The sequence below is a fragment of the Egretta garzetta genome, unplaced genomic scaffold (assembly GCF_000687185.1).
Source record: "Egretta garzetta isolate BGI_Z169 unplaced genomic scaffold, ASM68718v1 scaffold16, whole genome shotgun sequence".
NCBI lineage: Eukaryota > Metazoa > Chordata > Aves > Pelecaniformes > Ardeidae > Egretta > Egretta garzetta.
In genome coordinates this window covers 296790-314989 of record NW_009260022.1, presented here as the reverse complement: position 1 = coordinate 314989, position 18200 = coordinate 296790, and the positions used below count along the sequence as shown (strand labels likewise).

At 36.5% G+C, this 18200-nt stretch overlaps 1 protein-coding gene across 4 annotated transcripts in view; it reads left to right on the top strand.

The window, feature by feature from the left end:
- The window catches only part of LOC104128022 (prolyl endopeptidase FAP), a 42181-nt gene that overhangs the window by 18224 nt on the left and 5757 nt on the right, over positions 1-18200 (top strand). Inside the window, exons 12-23 of one of the 4 annotated variants that reach the window (XM_035896249.1) lie at positions 1381-1425; positions 3138-3242; positions 3333-3403; positions 3984-4037; positions 4370-4494; positions 5685-5732; positions 9355-9453; positions 10322-10391; positions 11630-11824; positions 14432-14486; positions 17733-17832; positions 17911-18124. In XM_035896249.1, the coding sequence (XP_035752142.1) occupies positions 1381-1425; positions 3138-3242; positions 3333-3403; positions 3984-4037; positions 4370-4494; positions 5685-5732; positions 9355-9453; positions 10322-10391; positions 11630-11824; positions 14432-14486; positions 17733-17832; positions 17911-17933 (990 nt within the window). In that variant the 3' untranslated portion in view covers positions 17934-18124. Of the gene's footprint in view, positions 1-1380; positions 1426-3137; positions 3243-3332; positions 3404-3983; positions 4038-4369; positions 4495-5684; positions 5733-9354; positions 9454-10321; positions 10392-11629; positions 11825-14431; positions 14487-17732; positions 18125-18200 lie in introns of those variants that run through there. The other 3 variants (XR_004842283.1, XM_009640737.2, XM_035896250.1) reach the window with 3 other exon arrangements.

Below are 18200 nucleotides of genomic sequence, written 5' to 3'. Positions count from 1 at the left end.
ATTTCCTATAAAGATGCCAGTTCTCTAATTAGATTCTATGAGTACTTTAATACACGGAAATATCCCATGGAATTCAATAGGACTACTCATATGAGAGAAGTTAAAGATAACCTAAATGTACTATGTCATCAAGATCTGAGCCTTAATTTAAAGAAAGGAAAATACATTTAGGATGCAGATATAAACCAATACATCCCATTTTTCTTATCTTAAAGGAAATAAAATCCATCTGCTGAATTAATAGTTCAGTGGAGCCCTTGCAAAGTACTAAATAGTCTTCTAAGGGGCAAGTACATGCAACTTTTGCTCAGATAAGTCACTTTGCAGGGACTGAGTTGAAAGGGAGAAAGCATGATTCTGAATGCTAATGAGATTACATTGAGGATAACAAATACAAACTATATTGATTAGAAAGCAAATTCATTTAGTTTATTTTAGACTGTAAAGAAATACTGTATTAAATGACCAGTATAAGGAAGAGTTTGTAAGGTAAAATAAAGAAATACATTGACTGAATGCAGAATTGTTAAATATTAGATCACTTGGTCTATGCAACAAGCAAGGAATTATACTCTTCAATGAAAAAGTCCTAGAAAGTGTTGAAAATGCACTAGAAATTTTATATTTTTTTTTTAAATCAGCTTTGAGAGTGTTACAAGGAGTTAAGACCTGATAAAACTTATATTCATAGTCTCAGGGTAGGATAATCTGGGTGATTTTTGCTGCCTACATCATCTTTGCCAATCCTTAAGTCTTCTTTCTAAATACGTTATTTGTGAGATTTTTTTAGAAGTCTTGAAAATCAGGTGCTTTAATAGCTTTAAGCTGAGCACCAAATATGGAGACCCTTGATTTCTGTGTACTTTAGTTAGGTAAAGTATTTCACTTGTATTTTTAAGGTTTTTAAGGTTTACATTTAAAAGATGTACCTAGTAGTCACATGATCCATTGTTATAAACCAACACCACAGCTTTGAAATGAAAAGAAATATGTCAAATGAACCAGCTGAAAATCTAACAGATTTTTAATATTGTTATTCCTGAAATTATTTTCCTTGATTTTTTACTGAAAAATTCATGAGACTAAGTAGTTGTTAATTCTTGCTTTCACTGAAAATGTTGCATAACATTAAAACAATTACTTTAGATTTTATTTAGCTCTGATGACAGCTGTTAAAAAATAATATTTTTAACTAACATAATGGTATTAATACAGTAATATTATTTACCTCAGATAACCTTCAAGTCCCTGAACCTTCATAGCAAGTATCCCAAAAATCTCTTTTACAGGTGTCTACAGATTTTTTACTTGAATATTTTGAATCTCCATAAACACATTCTTGAACTTCTTAAAGAGTGTACATTTGATTTTGTTTTTCAGAATCAACAGCACATAGAAGAGAGTCAAACAGGATGGGCAGGCGGAGTAGGTTTTCTTGTACTCTATTTTGATTTAATGAAAAGCTACAGCTCTCTGCATCTTCACCAAAATGTTTTGAAAAATCAAGCACTATTCTGAGTCATACACACTACTGCTTAAACCTGTTGCACTGTAGGACTGAGACTTTTAATGCTGTGTTAGGCATAGTATCTGGCTACCTGCTTTCTGAGTTTAAAACTCTTTTTCTGCCTCCTTTTGCAAATTTTAGACCAACGGATTAGACTCTATACTGAAGGGAGGGAGGTCATGAAAAGAGGTAAATTCATACTGCAATGTAATTCTTAGAAGCATCCTGGAGGCAAAGAACAGATATAAAATTCCTCCAGTGTCACTAGGGCAAGAGAGAAGGTCGGTCATACCACAGCATTTTCAGAATAAAACCTGTCCATTCAGAACACAGTTTTAGTGCCAAATGCTGCACATCTTCAGCTAGGGAGAAACCTTCGAGGTAAGACACCCCACTTACAAGGGTAGTTGAATCTTATTTGCAGTTACCCCTAAGCAAAAGAAATTTGCCTACCCAGTAACCTTTATCTTGGAAAAGACGTAACACCTGTCTTTGGGAACTTGCAGTAAAAACAAACTTGCAAGGAAATGTAAGAGCATGAGGTCGGTATTTACAAACATCTGTTCTAACAGTGAATATGTATTATTGCTTATGTTTACTCCTCAGGCAGGTGGAGTTGCCAGAATTCAATATGGGGGACCTCACACTGTGCCTGAATATCCTGCAGTTGACTTAACTGAGAGTTTTGATTTTCAGTACACTGTCCTTTAAGAGATGTGTTTTTATTTGAAGTGAAGATTACACATTTAGAAGGATTAGTTCATTTACTTGGTCCCTTCCTTTTTTCACCACTTCTCTTGAGGTTGTGATGACAGGTTTTTATTAGAACTAAAGAAATTGTACACATGCATAAATCCCTTTTTTAGCCTTCATGGGATTTCAGGCATTAGAAATATTAGACGCAGGCTCCAGAACATTTTAGCTTCTGGTCACAGGTTCTAGCCAAGCTTGGGTTAGTATTATTGAAAAGTTATACTCACTCAGGAATGTTTGGTGCTATGTTTGAAGTGCTTGCAGGTCATTCTTCTGTGCTCATATTCTGAAAATTAAATTTCACAGTTGCAGTAACTCATCTTTGACTGACAATTTTAGTAAAGAGGTGATGGTTTTAAAGGAAGCAGAAGTTGAATGGTCTTCTCTGGGATACTCAGTTCTTTAACATTAGTGGACTAATATGAGAAGCTTCAGTTACCCATCTGCTTAGTGCTGTATTTGCTCAGAGGATCAAACTCTTTGGTCCACAGGATTTTCAGTCTGGCCTCATTCATGAACAATAGCTCTATTCAGAAACTTATCTTTTAAATATCAACTCTACCTATTTTAAAATAATAGAAGAAAGGTCATTCAAAATATACAAACAAATTATTCCATGTGTAAGTAGAGAGCTTGCATTTGTGGGGTACTTGAGTTATCTATATTATCAGTTTGAGAAATCTGACGTGGCAGATTAGATATTGTAATGTGTACTGACTAGGAGATTGAATATCACATTTAAACTTGCGCAAAGTAGTTTGTCCCATCTGAACTGATTAAATAGTCTTGTTACTTTTAGTATGTGCGCTATAATCTGCTAAACAGCTTGGACGCTCTTACTTATGTCTCATCTACCATTTTTCTTCCATTGTTTCAGTTCTTTGTTTCTACACCATATTTTACATCAGACAGCAGTTCATACTACAAAATTTTTAGTGACAAAAATGGTTATAAGCATATACATTACATCAATGACTCTGTGGTAAGTCTAGCAAAGTGTTCTAAATTGATCTACTGTAAGTTCCTGAAATAATTCTGCAATATTCAGTAACATATATGTCTTACTTGACAGGAGAATGCAATCCAAATCACAAGTGGAGAATGGGAGGCAATATACATTTTCAGAGTAACAAATGATGCAATGTAAGTATCATGAAGAAGAGAACAGGTTGTGAGTGTTGTCAGTAAAAACTCTTAATCATTGGAACAGCATTTGTTAACTCATCAAGTTATAACTAGGTATAATTTGTTCTGTATCTGAATGCATCCACAAAAAAATTTGTATGCAAAGGCACTGCACATGTTTGCAAACTTAATTTACTTATGGGAGATTCTTTGCAAATTGTCCTCATTTTTCTATTTATTTTCAATCAATCACCCATCTTAGAGAGACTTATTTAGAAATAGTTACATTTAAGCATGTAGTTAACCCTCATACAATTTGCAGTTACTTCAATTGTCTCTCTTTTTATGGTATCTTATTCAGACTACTATATAGATAGATACAGCTTACATAAGAGTGATTAGCCTATAAGAATTAAGATAGAACTCCTATTTATATGGCTTATTTAAGATTAAAGGTATATAAGCTTAACTTACTCTTCCATCGCATGCAGAAATCTCAGAAAGTCTAAGTTAACTTCTAAGACGGCTTTTCATCTTGATGCTGGTTCATAGGTCATCACTTTATGGATTATTTATTAACATATAAATGAATTTACAGTTTCTATTCAAGCAATGAATTTGAAGGCTATCCAGGAAGAAGGAATATTTACAAGTAAGTGTTATCAATATTATCTTAATGATACTAGGTTAATAGAAGATGGGTCTGGATTTGTCAGTAAAACAATTTAGTTTCAAGATGTTTAAAGTGTAATTTCACAAGCTACTTTAACTAAATCTTGAGCTCAGATTATATCTGAGAATTGAGGAGAAATAGCATCTAAAGTTTAAATATACTCGTGGGGAAAAAAAAAATTATAAAAAGGGGAAACATTTATTTTTAAATTGAACCATTCTGAAAGTACGGTCTATGTTCTAGAATATGAGGCAGACACGTGAAGTTAATTGTAGGAAAATAAATATTGCTTTGTTTTATTTCTCTCCTAGAATCAGTATTGGAAGTAAACCTATCAGAAAACAATGCATTACTTGCAATTTAAGGAAAGAGAGATGCCAGTATTACACAGCAAGATTCAGTGAACATTCTAAGTACTATGCCTTGATCTGTTATGGTATGTATAGCATAAGAACAAACAAATGATACATTGTTCTTTCAAATTTTTTGGAGGCGTAGATAATATTGATTATCCCAAATGATAGCTAGATGAATATAGAAATTTCACAGTAACCAGGACAGATTTCCTGAAAGAAACTTTTCCATGGCCAAAAGCCTTAGGAAGATGTTTCAGAAAATATAAATATTTTCACTTTTTTTTTTCCCCCAACAATAATCTTGGGATTATTAGAATTACAAGCAAATTTGTGAAACTCTTACATGGCACAAAACAGATTCTAATCTAGCTCATCAAAGTCATGATTTTTCTTGCAGCAGCAAGAGCAGGATTTAGAAACGCATGCTGATTTCCAATTCAGGTGATCAAAGTTAGCTATGAGAAACTACTACAATATGTTTCACAATTGGAATTATTAAAACCTATGTTAGCCACAAAAGGTTGGATATTTACTACCTGAGAACATTTTTAAAAACTGAACTAAGAAAAATTCAATTCATCAAGATGTATGGTCACTGAAACCACTTACAACACGGAAGTATTAGATGAAGTCTTAGCTCTGTTGAAACATTAGGTGATTCAGTGATCTGAGGTTTCATCCATTGGTGTAATCAAAGAACAGTGAAGTCACAATCTAAAAAACATGGAAGAAAAATATCCAAGATTTTCCTTTTGCGTATTTCATATAAAGTTTACTGTTCTGATTCTGCACTGACTTATCAGCTGAAGAGTTCCTTAGAATTTCCGTTGAGCAGAGAAGCAAATGTAGCAAATAATAACACCTTTCAATCATTCTTGCACAAAATAGTCAGTAAGGTCATCACCATATGAAAGCCACTCACCTTCACAAATATGATGTGACATGTTCTCAGAAGAATGTTTCACATCATTGTTAATTCTGCATTCACCTTATGTAATCACATCTCAGGTATTAACTAGATGTCACTTCAGCTCTAGAGAGGAAGAGTTTGTTAGTAGATTTAAAGTTGCTTCTATTATTTTTGCTAAGCAATTCCTGTATGTATACAAGTCTATGTACATACAGTACCTTATGTATTTTGTGCAGCAGGTTTGTGTATCAACTTTGAGCTCTTTAACACCCGTCAGTTACCAATATTAATGTAATACACACTCCATCACCAAATTCCAGCTTCAAACTATAAACTGCCTTCTTATCATCCCTACGACAGGTCCCGGGATACCCATTTCCACTCTATTTGAGAACTACAGTGATAGAGGTACTGCAAATATCTTGCCTATTTCTGAGCAATTGTTTTTCTCATTGATCTTCACTCTGCCCATCTTCTAATACAGTATTTAGGATTGTGATCAAGAAGCCTTTCATCTTGTTTGTTATTAAAATATCTAGTGTCTTTCTAGATTTGTTAATTAGTAAAATCCAAATATCAATGAACACACTGATTCCTGAATCCAGCACTTTTATAGCATCCTGATGTTTTTCCTGTTTACACATTATAGGTGCAATGAACCCTGGCAACTCTACCAAATATTGAGTCAAACTTTGTAGAAGACACTATAGCGATTTCCAAACTATTCCTTTTCACATTTGGATGAACACAAGACTTTCTGAGATTTTTCATGAAACAACCCCACCCTATACAAAAGGCAACAGTATACTATTTAGAGTTTGCTGTTTGAGCTACTGTACTGTACTAATTAGAATTTGGATCAGTGACTTGCTCTTCAGCCATCAGTAGAGATGTCAGGGAAGAGCAGAAGCTCTTTCAGATGAGCAGTTCAAATAACTGCTTCAGACAAGGTGTAATTATTGACACAAAATAGAAACTCCAGCAAGAAATATTCAGAGCCCTCATTCTTTAAGTAGCCTGTTGGTGAGGACTGTTTGCAACCAGGCCAAACAGGAAATTGCTAATCATGAAAATATTAATTACTCTGCAGTGAGTTTTCTCTCTGTGTCCCTTGTTTTTCCCTAAAAACTCTCCAACTTAAAGTCCTCATTTCTAAAAAGTTATGAAAACTAGCATGGTCCTGTAAGAAATTTCAGTGATTTGGCATTCCCCCTTCCTTCGCCAGTAATCAGTGGAAATGCAATGGTAGTTCTAATGCCAGGGTCCTTACAGTTCAGCCCGTATCAATAACCCACTATTAACTGAGTGTTGTCTGATCAGAAAACACATAAAAACATGAGGATGCTGCAATATTGTTAAGCTAAATTAATCAGCAGTGTTTCATGCCGAAGGTAATGAATTGCAACATAAGAAAATTTTACTCCAATAGGAGTTGGTACATCTTAGTTTTTAACAACTCAAAAATGTTTGCAGATGGAAAAGATCGGTCAACATGTCTATTGCAATTGTGCTATAAAAACACTGTGTTCTTCTGGTATTTCTTTTGCAGAAGGTTTAAATAAGTTTAAAGGTTTAAATGCAGCTAATGCACAGATTTTTTCGTATTTAATCCATTGTCATAGCTCTCTATTTTCCATGATTCATTCTGACTGTGTGTATCAAGGGCCCCTACTACTTCCTTGTCAAACTATGAATTGCATGAAATGCAGCCAAGTGCCCAACTACAAATACGTGTTTTTTAACCTCTCTGCAGGAGAGAGCAGTTTCATTTAATGGCTCTTCACCACTAGTTTCATGATACTTCACTCTGCTGTGCTATTCTTCAGGAATAAAAACAAATTCAGACTTCTCTTTGACTTTTTCATGACCTTTTTTGGATTAATTTTCCCTTAGCCCCTTGCTTTCATAATCTCTTCTGTGGTGCAAAACTATTTTTGGTAGATCCATTTTCATTGTAGTTGGCAGCATTTTGAAAATATATCACCCATGAATTTTAGTAGGAGGCATGCAGTTAAACTAACGTACACCAGTTTGGAAGCTCCTTCCAGCGTGCCTACAATTAATTTGTGGTATTCAGCAAGTTTCAGGAGTTTTGAGGAAAAGGATGGAAAGGGTTCAGCTGAGTTTGGGTGAGTATCCAAAGCTAGGATGATCTTTCAGCCATAAAAACCCACTTGAATCTGCAAAACTTGTCAAGAGTACATTGAAAGAACAAATTCCAGTGTTATATTTCTGGCATGTCCTGAGCACTATCTAGCTCAAGACTTGCTGAAAGAAGTACTTCTTGTATTTTTTTGAGCATTTCCAGAAACAGGAAGTGGTTGCCATTAAAAAAAAAAAAAGTTAACTAACAAAAATCTCCTGCAATTTTAAAGGTTCTTTTTTTTTTCCTGAAAGTGAAGCTGAAAGTCACAAATAAGACTTGTGCTCCAGACCCTTCATCATCTTCATTGGCCTAATTTGGACACGCTCCAGCACCTCAATGTCTTTCTTGTAGTGAGGGCCCCAAAACTGAACACAGTATTTGAGGTGCGGCCTCACCAGTGCTGAGTACAAGGAGACGATCACTTCCTTAGTCCTGCTGGCCACACTATTTCTGATACAAGCCAGGATGCTATTGGCCTTTTTGGCCACCTGGGCACACTGCCAGTTCATATTCAGCTGCCTGTCAACCAACACCCCCAGGTCCTTCTCCACCAGGCAGCTTCCAGCCACTCTGCCCCAAGCCTGTGGCATTGCATGGGCTTGTTGTGGCCCAAGTACAGGACCTGGCACTTGGCCTTGTTGAACCTCATACAGTTGGCCTCGGCCCATTGATCCAGCGTGTCCAGATCCCTCTGTAGAGCCTTCCTACCCTCAAGTAGATCAACACTCCCGCTCAGCTTGGTGTTGTCTGCAGACTTACTGAGGGTGTACTTGATCCCCCTGTCTGGATCATTGATAAATATGTTAAACAGAACTGGTCCCAATACCAAGCCCTGGAGAACACCACTTGTGACCAGCCACCAGCTGGATTTAACTTCATTCACCACAACTCTTTGGGCCCAACCATCCAGCCAGCTTTTTACCCAGCAAAGAGTATGTCTATCCAAACTATGAGCCACCAGTTTCTCCAGGAGAATGTTGTGGGAAATGGTGTCAAAGGCTTTACTGAAGTCCAGGCAGATAACACCTACAGCCGTTACCTCATCTACTAAGTGGGTCACCTTGTCACAGAATGAGATCAGGTTAGTCAAGCAGGACCTGCATTTCATAAACCTATGCTGACTGGGCTTGATCACCTGGTTGTCCTGTATGTGCCGCATGATTGCACTCAAGATGACCTGCCCTATAACCTTCCCCGGCACCAAGGTCAGACTGACAGGCCTGTAGTTCCCCAGATGCTCCTTCTGACCCTTCTTGCAGATGGGTGTCACATTTGCTAACCTCCAGTCAACTGGGACCTTCCCAGTTAGCCAGGACTGCTGATAAATGATGGAAAATGGCTTGGTGAGCACTTCCACCAGCTCCCTCAGTACCCTTTGGTGGATCCCATCTGGCCCCATAGACTTGTGTGTATCTATGTTGGTGTGCTTAACCACACTACCCAAGGATCTCAGAAGATAATCTGATGTTATTATGGTAAGCAAGAGAGGAGATATAGGACTGTGTTTTGCATGAGGGGATGAACTTTGCATTTCCAGCTCCCACCATATTACAAAACTGGGATGAGGGCTCTGCAAGAGAAAGGAGTTTCTTCATAACATCCGTGACTTTTAACACTCAGAGGCAATATGTGAAATGATTTGCATTGCAAAATGTACATCCTATAAAAATCTAATGAATATCTGTGCACTATAATACCAGTTCCTTGCTTTAATTTAGCTATGTGATCAAGCCCAATTAGAAGTGTCTGAGTTGATTTCCTTATTCTGCTTGTAAAATTTCACAGTTTCCTTTCTGTTCATATAATACAAAGTAAAGGAATCTCAATTAATGTATAGGAATTAACAATAAATTAGTTAATAATTCAGGCATTTCTTTTACTTAGAGCTCAGAGTATTGGAAGACAATTGGGAATTGCAGTCTGCTTTGCAAAACATCAAACTGCCAAAAGAAGAAATTAATAAACTTGAAGTGGATGGTATAAGTAAGAATTACACATTTTTATTATATTTTTTATTCCTACTATTTTAATATTCAAGGCCAGGTCGGACGGGGCTCTGAGCAACCTGATCTAGTTAGCGGTGTCCCTGCTCACTGCAGGGGGGTTGGACTAGATGACCTCTAGGGGTCCCTTCCAACCCAAAACATTCTATGATTCTATGATATTTACCTTCATGTTGTTATAGTAAGGATCATCTTTCTGTAGAACAAACTTGTTAGCCTGTCAGTTGGGAAGAGAAGACCTGGTTCTGCCCTGTTTGACAACAACCAATGTGTGCCTCAGGGTATCTCTCAGTAAAATAGTAGTTAAAATACACCTCTGCTTCACAATGCCTTTTTTTTTAATTCTTTAATACTATTGATAAAGTGTTTAAATATTGTCTAAAAACATTATAGTGTTGTGATAATAAAATATGAAATGTAAACTGCTGTTCCTGTGTTACACATATATTGACTTGCATACACTGTTGTTTTCACTAGTGACTTTACAAGCAATATTCCATGGTAATGAATCAATGTAAAGTTTCCAAAACTCATTTCTCATCATCTTAACAACAGTTATATTCCTAGTTGTGTTTTTCTAGGCACCTGGAAAACTGAGAACCTGGAGTTACATGAAACAATACTTTTTATGCATAGATAAATTAAAGCAAAAGTGGGCACTTTATTTCTTCAAAGCTGTTCTTCAGCAGCTCAATATAAACAGTTACTTGCATCAGCTCTGTGATTCACAGTTCATGTATTGTGTAGTTTGTGCTGATTCCTTTTCATATAGTATTATGCCAAATTCTGGATTATGCTTGGAGGAATCATTTTAACCATTAACTATATTTTTAATATGTCTTTTCTAGCTTTGTGGTACAAAATGCTTCTACCCCCACAGTTTGATAGATCCAAGAAGTACCCTCTGCTTATTCAGGTGTATGTAACACTTCCTCTCTTTGAACGTTATTGTTTTGCAGAAAACATACTTCTTATAATTTAACAAAACCTAGGACATTTGCAACATTTATGAAGCAAAAGCAAAAACACTTAGTTCTGTTTTATTAGTTGTGGTGGATTTTTAATATATCTCTGGAATAGAAACCCAACCCAATGGAAATCAATGAGGTTTTTAATGTTAATCTTAGCATGGCAAGAATTAGTTCCTCAGAGAAAGAAAAACAATAAAAACACATGGGCTATTGCTTGGAGTTCTTAGCTCTGTTGCTGCTTCTGTTTATCATGAGTCAGTCTGAAATTATTGATTTCAGCTTTGCTAATACAAAAAATACAAAAGCCTGCTTAATTTTTTAAGAAAAAAACCCAAACACTCCTAAACCATGTGGAGTGGCTTCTTTGATCAAATATTCCTTCTAAACAGCATTTGCCGTGAATTTAATTTATTGCAGGCAGGAAAGGCAACAAAAATTGCAGTGGTGCGAAAAAAATGAGAAGCAGAAAGGACAGCTGAGTGGGTGTAATAAACCTTACATCATTTTTTTATTAACCAGTAATGATCCAAAGGTCCAAGAATGCTAAGTATGTTTGAAGCAAGTTTAGAGTAGAAGATTAAGTCAGTTGTGTCCTTGAGGTCAAATGTGTAATTTGCATTAGACCATTCTCATGAGGAGTGTCTCTCTGTATTGTTCATTGTGGGATGTGTTGTGATCACAGCCCCAACAGCACATGATATTCCCTTCAGAAACAAAGAAGGTCTGGGGATGGCCAAAAAGTGTAAGGAGCTGTACTTTTTTCTCCTGTTTTTTTTGGCATTGCTGACTGCATGTGGAAATCAAATGCAGAAAAGCACCAAAAAGCACCAAAAAGGGCTGTTAAGGAATTTGGAGAGAGGAAAGAATTGAGTCTTTGAAGCGTGACTCTTCCAAGGATTCCCCTTAGGACAAGTACTTCATGCTGCACCACTTAGTCTGAGCTAGTACTAATTATTTGCCTTAGGTGTAAGAACTAAAGGATTAAAATGGATTTTAGATAGCAAAATCTCACAAATATATGAAAATGGTAATTGAACTGTTTGTCTACTGAGCTCTCTGAACCATAGCCATATAGCAAAACACTTGTGGAGAAAATTTAGAGGTACCTATAGCTATAGTTCAGTACCAGTAATCATTTATAATTTTATAAATATGAGTTGAAAATGTGTGAATTTTCATCATCAGGTACGGAGGACCTTGCAGTCAGAATGTAAAGGAAATATTTAGTGTTAGCTGGATAACCTATCTTGCAAGCAAAGAGGGAATTATTGTTGCTCTAGTGGATGGCAGAGGGACAGCTTATCAAGGTGACAAGATTTTGCATGCAGTATATCGAAGACTAGGAGTCTATGAAGTTGAGGACCAAATCTCAGCAGTGAAGTAAGTAGAATATCTCCCTGTGTAATTGTATAACTGTTGTATTTACATACTTACCTACAAAAAGTAATATGAAAAAAATACTAAATATACTTCTCAGCCTTTCTTCTGGAGAGCTGAGGTCTCCATGAAATAAGACAAGAAGACTTGTAGAAATAAAATATTACTGAGGTGCTTGATGTCAGTGAGGTTTTGTGTGGTATATTAAGTCCTTATATTACTAAGTCCACATTTGGACCTCACCACTTCCATTTTATAAAAGCATCATCAGAGGCTTCAATCCTAGGCCTAAGGAGTACAAGTGGTAAGAGGCAAGCCAATGCATTATCCATTATTCTGACATTCTCCCTGCAGGGGAAACCTCCCTCAGGGACCATAGCGATTAGCCAAAGATCCATAGTGATGTACCACAGTGATCAGCTAGAGGTCAAATGTGAAGTTTGTAGCAAAACTGAATCCTGACTCAAGCCTTCTAGAGGTTGGTTAGTCATAAACTTGCCTTCCACACTATTTTAGGATAGTTATAAACAACAGAAAGTGTCTGAGGCCCTCTGGTAGTTGTTCCCCAACAGTTGCTCCTTTGCATCAAAACACTTAAATTGTTCCAAGGGAAAATAATTCCCTAAGCAGAGGTTTTGGGAGGGCATAAAAGGCGAGGTTTTGTAAAGAAAGGCTGCCTGTTAAGCTTAGAGATGCAGTAGCACTGCTAAAGTGATCATTTAAAGAGGTGTTAGTCTGAACCCTACAGAGATGAGTGCAAAGCAGGAATAAGTAATTTAGTCTAGCCTTTGGTCTGGAATCTGGCCTAGCAGAGCATGGATGGATATCCAGGTGCAATAGTGAATACCCTCTTTCCCCTACTAATAGACATAACTTTGAGTTCCTTAGCTAAATATTGGATGTAGCAGTCCAGGTTTCCACAGCTTCCTCTACTTGTTTGAGAACACTGCTTGTATTTACAAGTGTGTGTGAGGAGGGTATCTGTTTCTTTCTCTTTCTGCTTTGTGATAATTAATTTCCTCCTCAATGGTATAGACACACCATAATACTTCTCAGTGACAAACGAAACAGAATTGCTGTGTATCATGTCAGGTTTTTCTATTAATCTATTATTTTATTTTCTTTCTTGAAACTTCTAGCGCAATGGCATAGTTTAAAATATTGCAAGAGAGAGAGTGGCTTTTTATTACTCTGAATCGTCACTCAGACAAAATGTCAGAGGCAGAGGGAACCTAAACTGATTCTGCAGTTGTAAAATCTGCTGAGACAGGCTGTGAAGAAATGACCTCAGACTTCACACTTCCCAGTTTTCTGTCAGCACCTAGGCTAAATTTTTATTCAGTTAAATGTATTGCATTCCATCTTCCTGATCCAACACATGGTTTAAGATGCATGATTTTTAGAGAGGATCCTATTCTCCAGTGGGAAGTTCTTGGAGGACTTTTTCTATAGGAGGAAGCCCAGGGATTAAGGCAGCAATATAACAAAGTTGAATCATTTTTTGGCTTTTCTAACTTTGTCCCACCCAGATAGTATCCTGCATTTTGGGTGTTGTCACTCGTGCTTGTTCTAGTTAAATAAGGCTGGCAGCTGCTGCTATGTGTCCTGGGATGTAACTGAACCTATTTTGCTTATCTGGCAATCTTGAACCTTTGTGGTCTTTTGACTCATCCCCTTTTCTTTGCTATTGCTAATACAGGTCTGGAAATACAGCCCTCAGACTCTGATGCAGGACTTTTGTAGGAGACCTAATATTTGTGATTCTCTGAATTGTTTGACTACTGAGTGCATAAACAAGGTGCACCTTTCATCCACTGCAAGCTCATTACCTACTTGGAGTATTAGAAGATGTTTTCCTCATTATTATTTTTTATTATAGTAGCAGTATGTGCTCTTCACTTTTCAGGCACATAAAAAAGAAAGCTTATTGCTCCAGGGAATCCCTGATCTCAGAGGTTGATACTGTGCCTCTTGAGAGATCAGGGTATGAACTCATCGTAAAATGAGTGTGTTGAGCACCTTGTAGTATAAGGTCTGAATGTTAATAGTAATCCAGCACCTTTGGCACTGAAATGATGAAAACAATAATAGCCTGTGGGAAGACAGAGCTGAGGGAAATGAAGTATGGTTATTAGCAGGAGTACTTTTTGAACTTTTTTCTCTGCATGTATTTGAGTGTATGTCTGTATATATGCATATGCACATTACAACATGAGTATAATGTTTAATGTTTAATAATAATAATAATAATAAACATGATGTTTAATCTAGTCTGGCCTAAATATCCAGATAGATTCTAAGTATAAGAAAAAAGGACTTTTTTGCCAAGAAGCCAATTGGGCAGAGTCCTCATCTGCTGGAACAAAGATTATGGTGAAGAAAGTATTAATTTCAGCATTTTTTATTCTTTCAAGAAAATTCTTCCTTATCCTCTGAAATATCTATTAATTGAATAATTGATGCTTTGTACAAATCAGACATGTTATGCTGATTGTCGGTCTGCTCAAATTGGTGGGATGTGTGGGAAAAAGTGAAAAAAAAATATTTTTTGCTAATTATTAGCTATCTTCAGTAATAGTGCATTTATTTCTGTGATTTTCTTTTCCACAGGAAATTTGTAGAAATGGGTTTTATTGATGAGAAACGAATAGCAATATGGGGCTGGGTAAGTGGTTGGGTTTTTTGTATCTATCTTTAAATAATCTTGCAGTATAACTTTTTTAATTCTTCCTTATTCTGTCCTAAATCTGTATAAAGTTTTTTCTACCAGTGCTTGATGGTATTGCCAAAGGGGATAGTTCTTGTTGGTGCTATATACATGTAATTGCCACAGTGCAAGCCCCCAAAAAGGGGATCTTTGGCAGCTCAAGACAGAATTTTGAAAAGCTTATGTCTAATACTTGAAGTTAGACTTGAAGTTAAGCAAAATTGAGATGTTTTAATTGGTATTATTTTAAACTTAGGGACTTACTGGCACGGTATCAAAATTCAAGTATTGTCCTTTCTAATCTGACATTAAAATAATGAGAAAAGTCCTATGAATACCTCTCATCAGAAAATGTGACCCTTGCATCATTCTGACTCACTGTATACTTGGCTGGCTTTGACATGGTCAGTAGGGATGAATCTGGGTCTGAGGGGTGTACAACATTGACAACTTCACTAAGTGGAAAAATTGGACAATATAGGAGTCATTCCAAATAATTAGCCAGTCTATTTTTCATCTTTGATTTTTTCAAGTACTTTGCTTTGTAACATTCCCAGAACTTTTTATAGTCAGATGTATTGCAAGCATTTATTATTAAATGGCCAGATGCCACTACCCTTAGGCACTGAGAAACAGAGTAGCATACTTCAAGTACAAATTTTAGGATAGTACTGCGTTCTAATAGGAGAAAAATAAATTATTGGAATAGTTGGGTTTCTTTTTCCTGTGCTGTCAGCTTCAAAGTAGGACCATTCATGGAAATGAGATGCAGACCTATTAGTGGTGTTATGGGATAGCCAAGGCCAACTTCAGTGGCAGCACAAATGCCACACAGCCCCTTTACAGAGATCTTTAAGATGTTTAGGCCATCTGACTCAATTGGTCTTGTTCATCATGAATGGCTGGATCAAGAATGCATAGACAGAACTGGAGCCCTGCCTCCTACCCAGCTTCAGCATAACAGAATTACACTATGTAGGAGAACAAGCCAATAAGAAACACCTGAGGGTCTCATGGATTAGGGACAGTACTGTAAGGAATGCTAAAGGCAGTTGGAGCCAGACCTGTGTTAGCCGCCCTTACTCCTTCTCTGAGCAAATCAGTATCAGCTATCCAGCAGTAACAGGGAGCACTAACTAAAAAAACTTACAGAATAAACTGGTATGTTAGCCATTCATTAACATTTTCTAATATATTTCTCTTTATACTGTTCATTTTTCTCTGATGATCACTCAGAAAACCCTTTTATTTCATTCTCTTTAACTGCCTCTCTTTGCCAGGAGAATTCTTCTGATCTGTCACTGTTTGTTTCAGGGTGTGTGTGTGTGTGTGCTGTTTTTTGTTTGTTTGTTTGTTTTCATTGGCCCAGTTTCATTATAAGAGGCTTGCCCAGAAACACACTAGAGGATGGATCTTGTAACTTTCAGTTCAACTGTAACTATAGAATATGCCTGATCTTACATAGCACATGAGCAGGGTTGCTAAAATCTTTCTATGAAGCTTCTACCAACTAAAATTTAAATTACTTTGGTCAGACACTGCTGTAACACCAGGATAAAATGGGGTACCATATGGTGAAATTAACTGACACAGACACTTACAAGTGAGTAATTCTAAAGTGATATTAAGTAAGTTAAGGCCACATGAAAATATTTTATTTTTTTAATCAATCACTTCATATTTTATTTCACCACAGTGTTTCCAGAACCAGTTAAGAGATTTCACACATCTAAAGCATTGCATACCAGTAGCAGATACAATATTCAAATAACAGCATTATTACCAAACCTGCCAGTCTTTCTTTTTCCATTTTTTTTCTATTTATTATACCATTTCCTGGTCCATAACCTTTGACAGGAGTTGAAAGGTATCTCCTTATTTATAGGCTGCAGCGTGGAAGGTATGCATGAAGTATGTAGCTCATCGTACTTTCAGACTCACCAAGCTCTTCTGGATGGCAAAAGCTCTTAAATAACCTACTAAGGCAATTCAGGTTTTGAACTCTCTCTCTCTGCCTTTTACAGTGCATAGATTTATCTGCCTGATCCTAATAGTTTCTTTTTAGCCTTGTGGACTGATTTTTTAAAAGATAAAATGAGCCAATCAAATGAAAAAGTGTATGAATTATTGTTTCCATTAGCGTATGTCAAGAGGAGAAGGACTAACTTAGTTTTGTACAAAAAAGATTTCATAATTTTGCTTATTTCCCTTAGTCTTTCATATGCTACTGATGAGGTTGATAATCTTCAGAATTCTTCATGACACACCCCATATTTTTATCCATCCCTCCATTCCAAAGTAAACAGTAACCCATTATTTCCCAAGGACCTTGTGCAAGTATTTTCCAACCCCAGTTCCATATCCTGTGGACAGCTAAACCAAATGCTTTTTATTTACAGTATTTTCCTGTCTCAGCAAACAGCCCCACACAGTTCTATTCTGATATGCAGGCTTACCTACTACTTTACCTAACTTCCAGCTATTAATTTATTCTTCCTTGCTGGGTCACAGTTTTAGCAATCAGGAGAGAAAATAACAGGAACAGTGGCAGGCAGTAGGAAGGAATTGCTCTGACCTTAAGTTCTCAAGTATCTGAGCCTATTAGTACTGATGATGGGGTTGGTTCAATTTGCCAATCAATAGCAAAAGCTAGGTAGTTTGTTAAGGGAGAGAAAAACCTATCACTCTCCTTGGAGGTTCACACTGAAAGTATGATGGGCAATGAATACAGATTGCCAGAAGGGAAGTTTTGTTTAGGTTTTAGGGAAGAAAAATTTACAGCAACAGTGATCAGCGTTGAAACAGATTGAGTAGGGAGGCTGTGTATTGCAGATGTGATTCCAATCAACCTCATTTAAACCTGAAGTTAGCCCTGTTTTGAGATAGAGGTTGTACTAGATTACCTTGAAGAACCCCACCAACTTAAATTTTCCTATGATTATAAGTGATAAGAGCAGTATCCTGCGATAAGCATTGAAGAAGCAGCAAAAACGCATGATTCCATACAATTGTATAATCTCTCTCACAAGAAATCACATCAGATCTATTTGAAATAAATAAATTAAAAAAAAAAATAAAAAGCTTTTGTTGCTTTATCCTCCATGCATTCAAATATTTACTTTGGAACAAATTTGTATGAGTTTGTTTTAGAAAACAAAATGATACTTCACCAATAATTTTAAACTGTCTGTGATTTCTCCCTAGTCCTATGGTGGGTACGTAGCTTCTTTGGCACTTGGATCTGGCAGTGGAGTATTTAAATGTGGAATGGCTGTAGCTCCTGTTTCCAGCTGGGAATATTACGGTATGGAAGCTTGTCATAAATACTGACTTGGAAAGCAAGATGTAGCACTTAATGTCTTTCTAAATGCAATCATTGCAGGAGACTGGCAATATGAAACTTGAAGATACTGCAATTACCTAGACATAAAACTCTTAAGACCTTAAGTTTAATGTTTTCCTTGCTGAAAATAACTGACTGCAACTGACAGTTTGGAACAGACTTTGTCACACAGAAGAAGGTATGCCCAGATAATTCCATATGCACTTCTGTAAAAGTAAGTGTGTAAAGCCCTCTTGATAAACCACTACATACTCAGGAGAGATCTCCCTAAAAATCCTGTTAAAACGGTATCACTGAAGTCAGAAACAGCTGAATTTATTTTTCTGCCA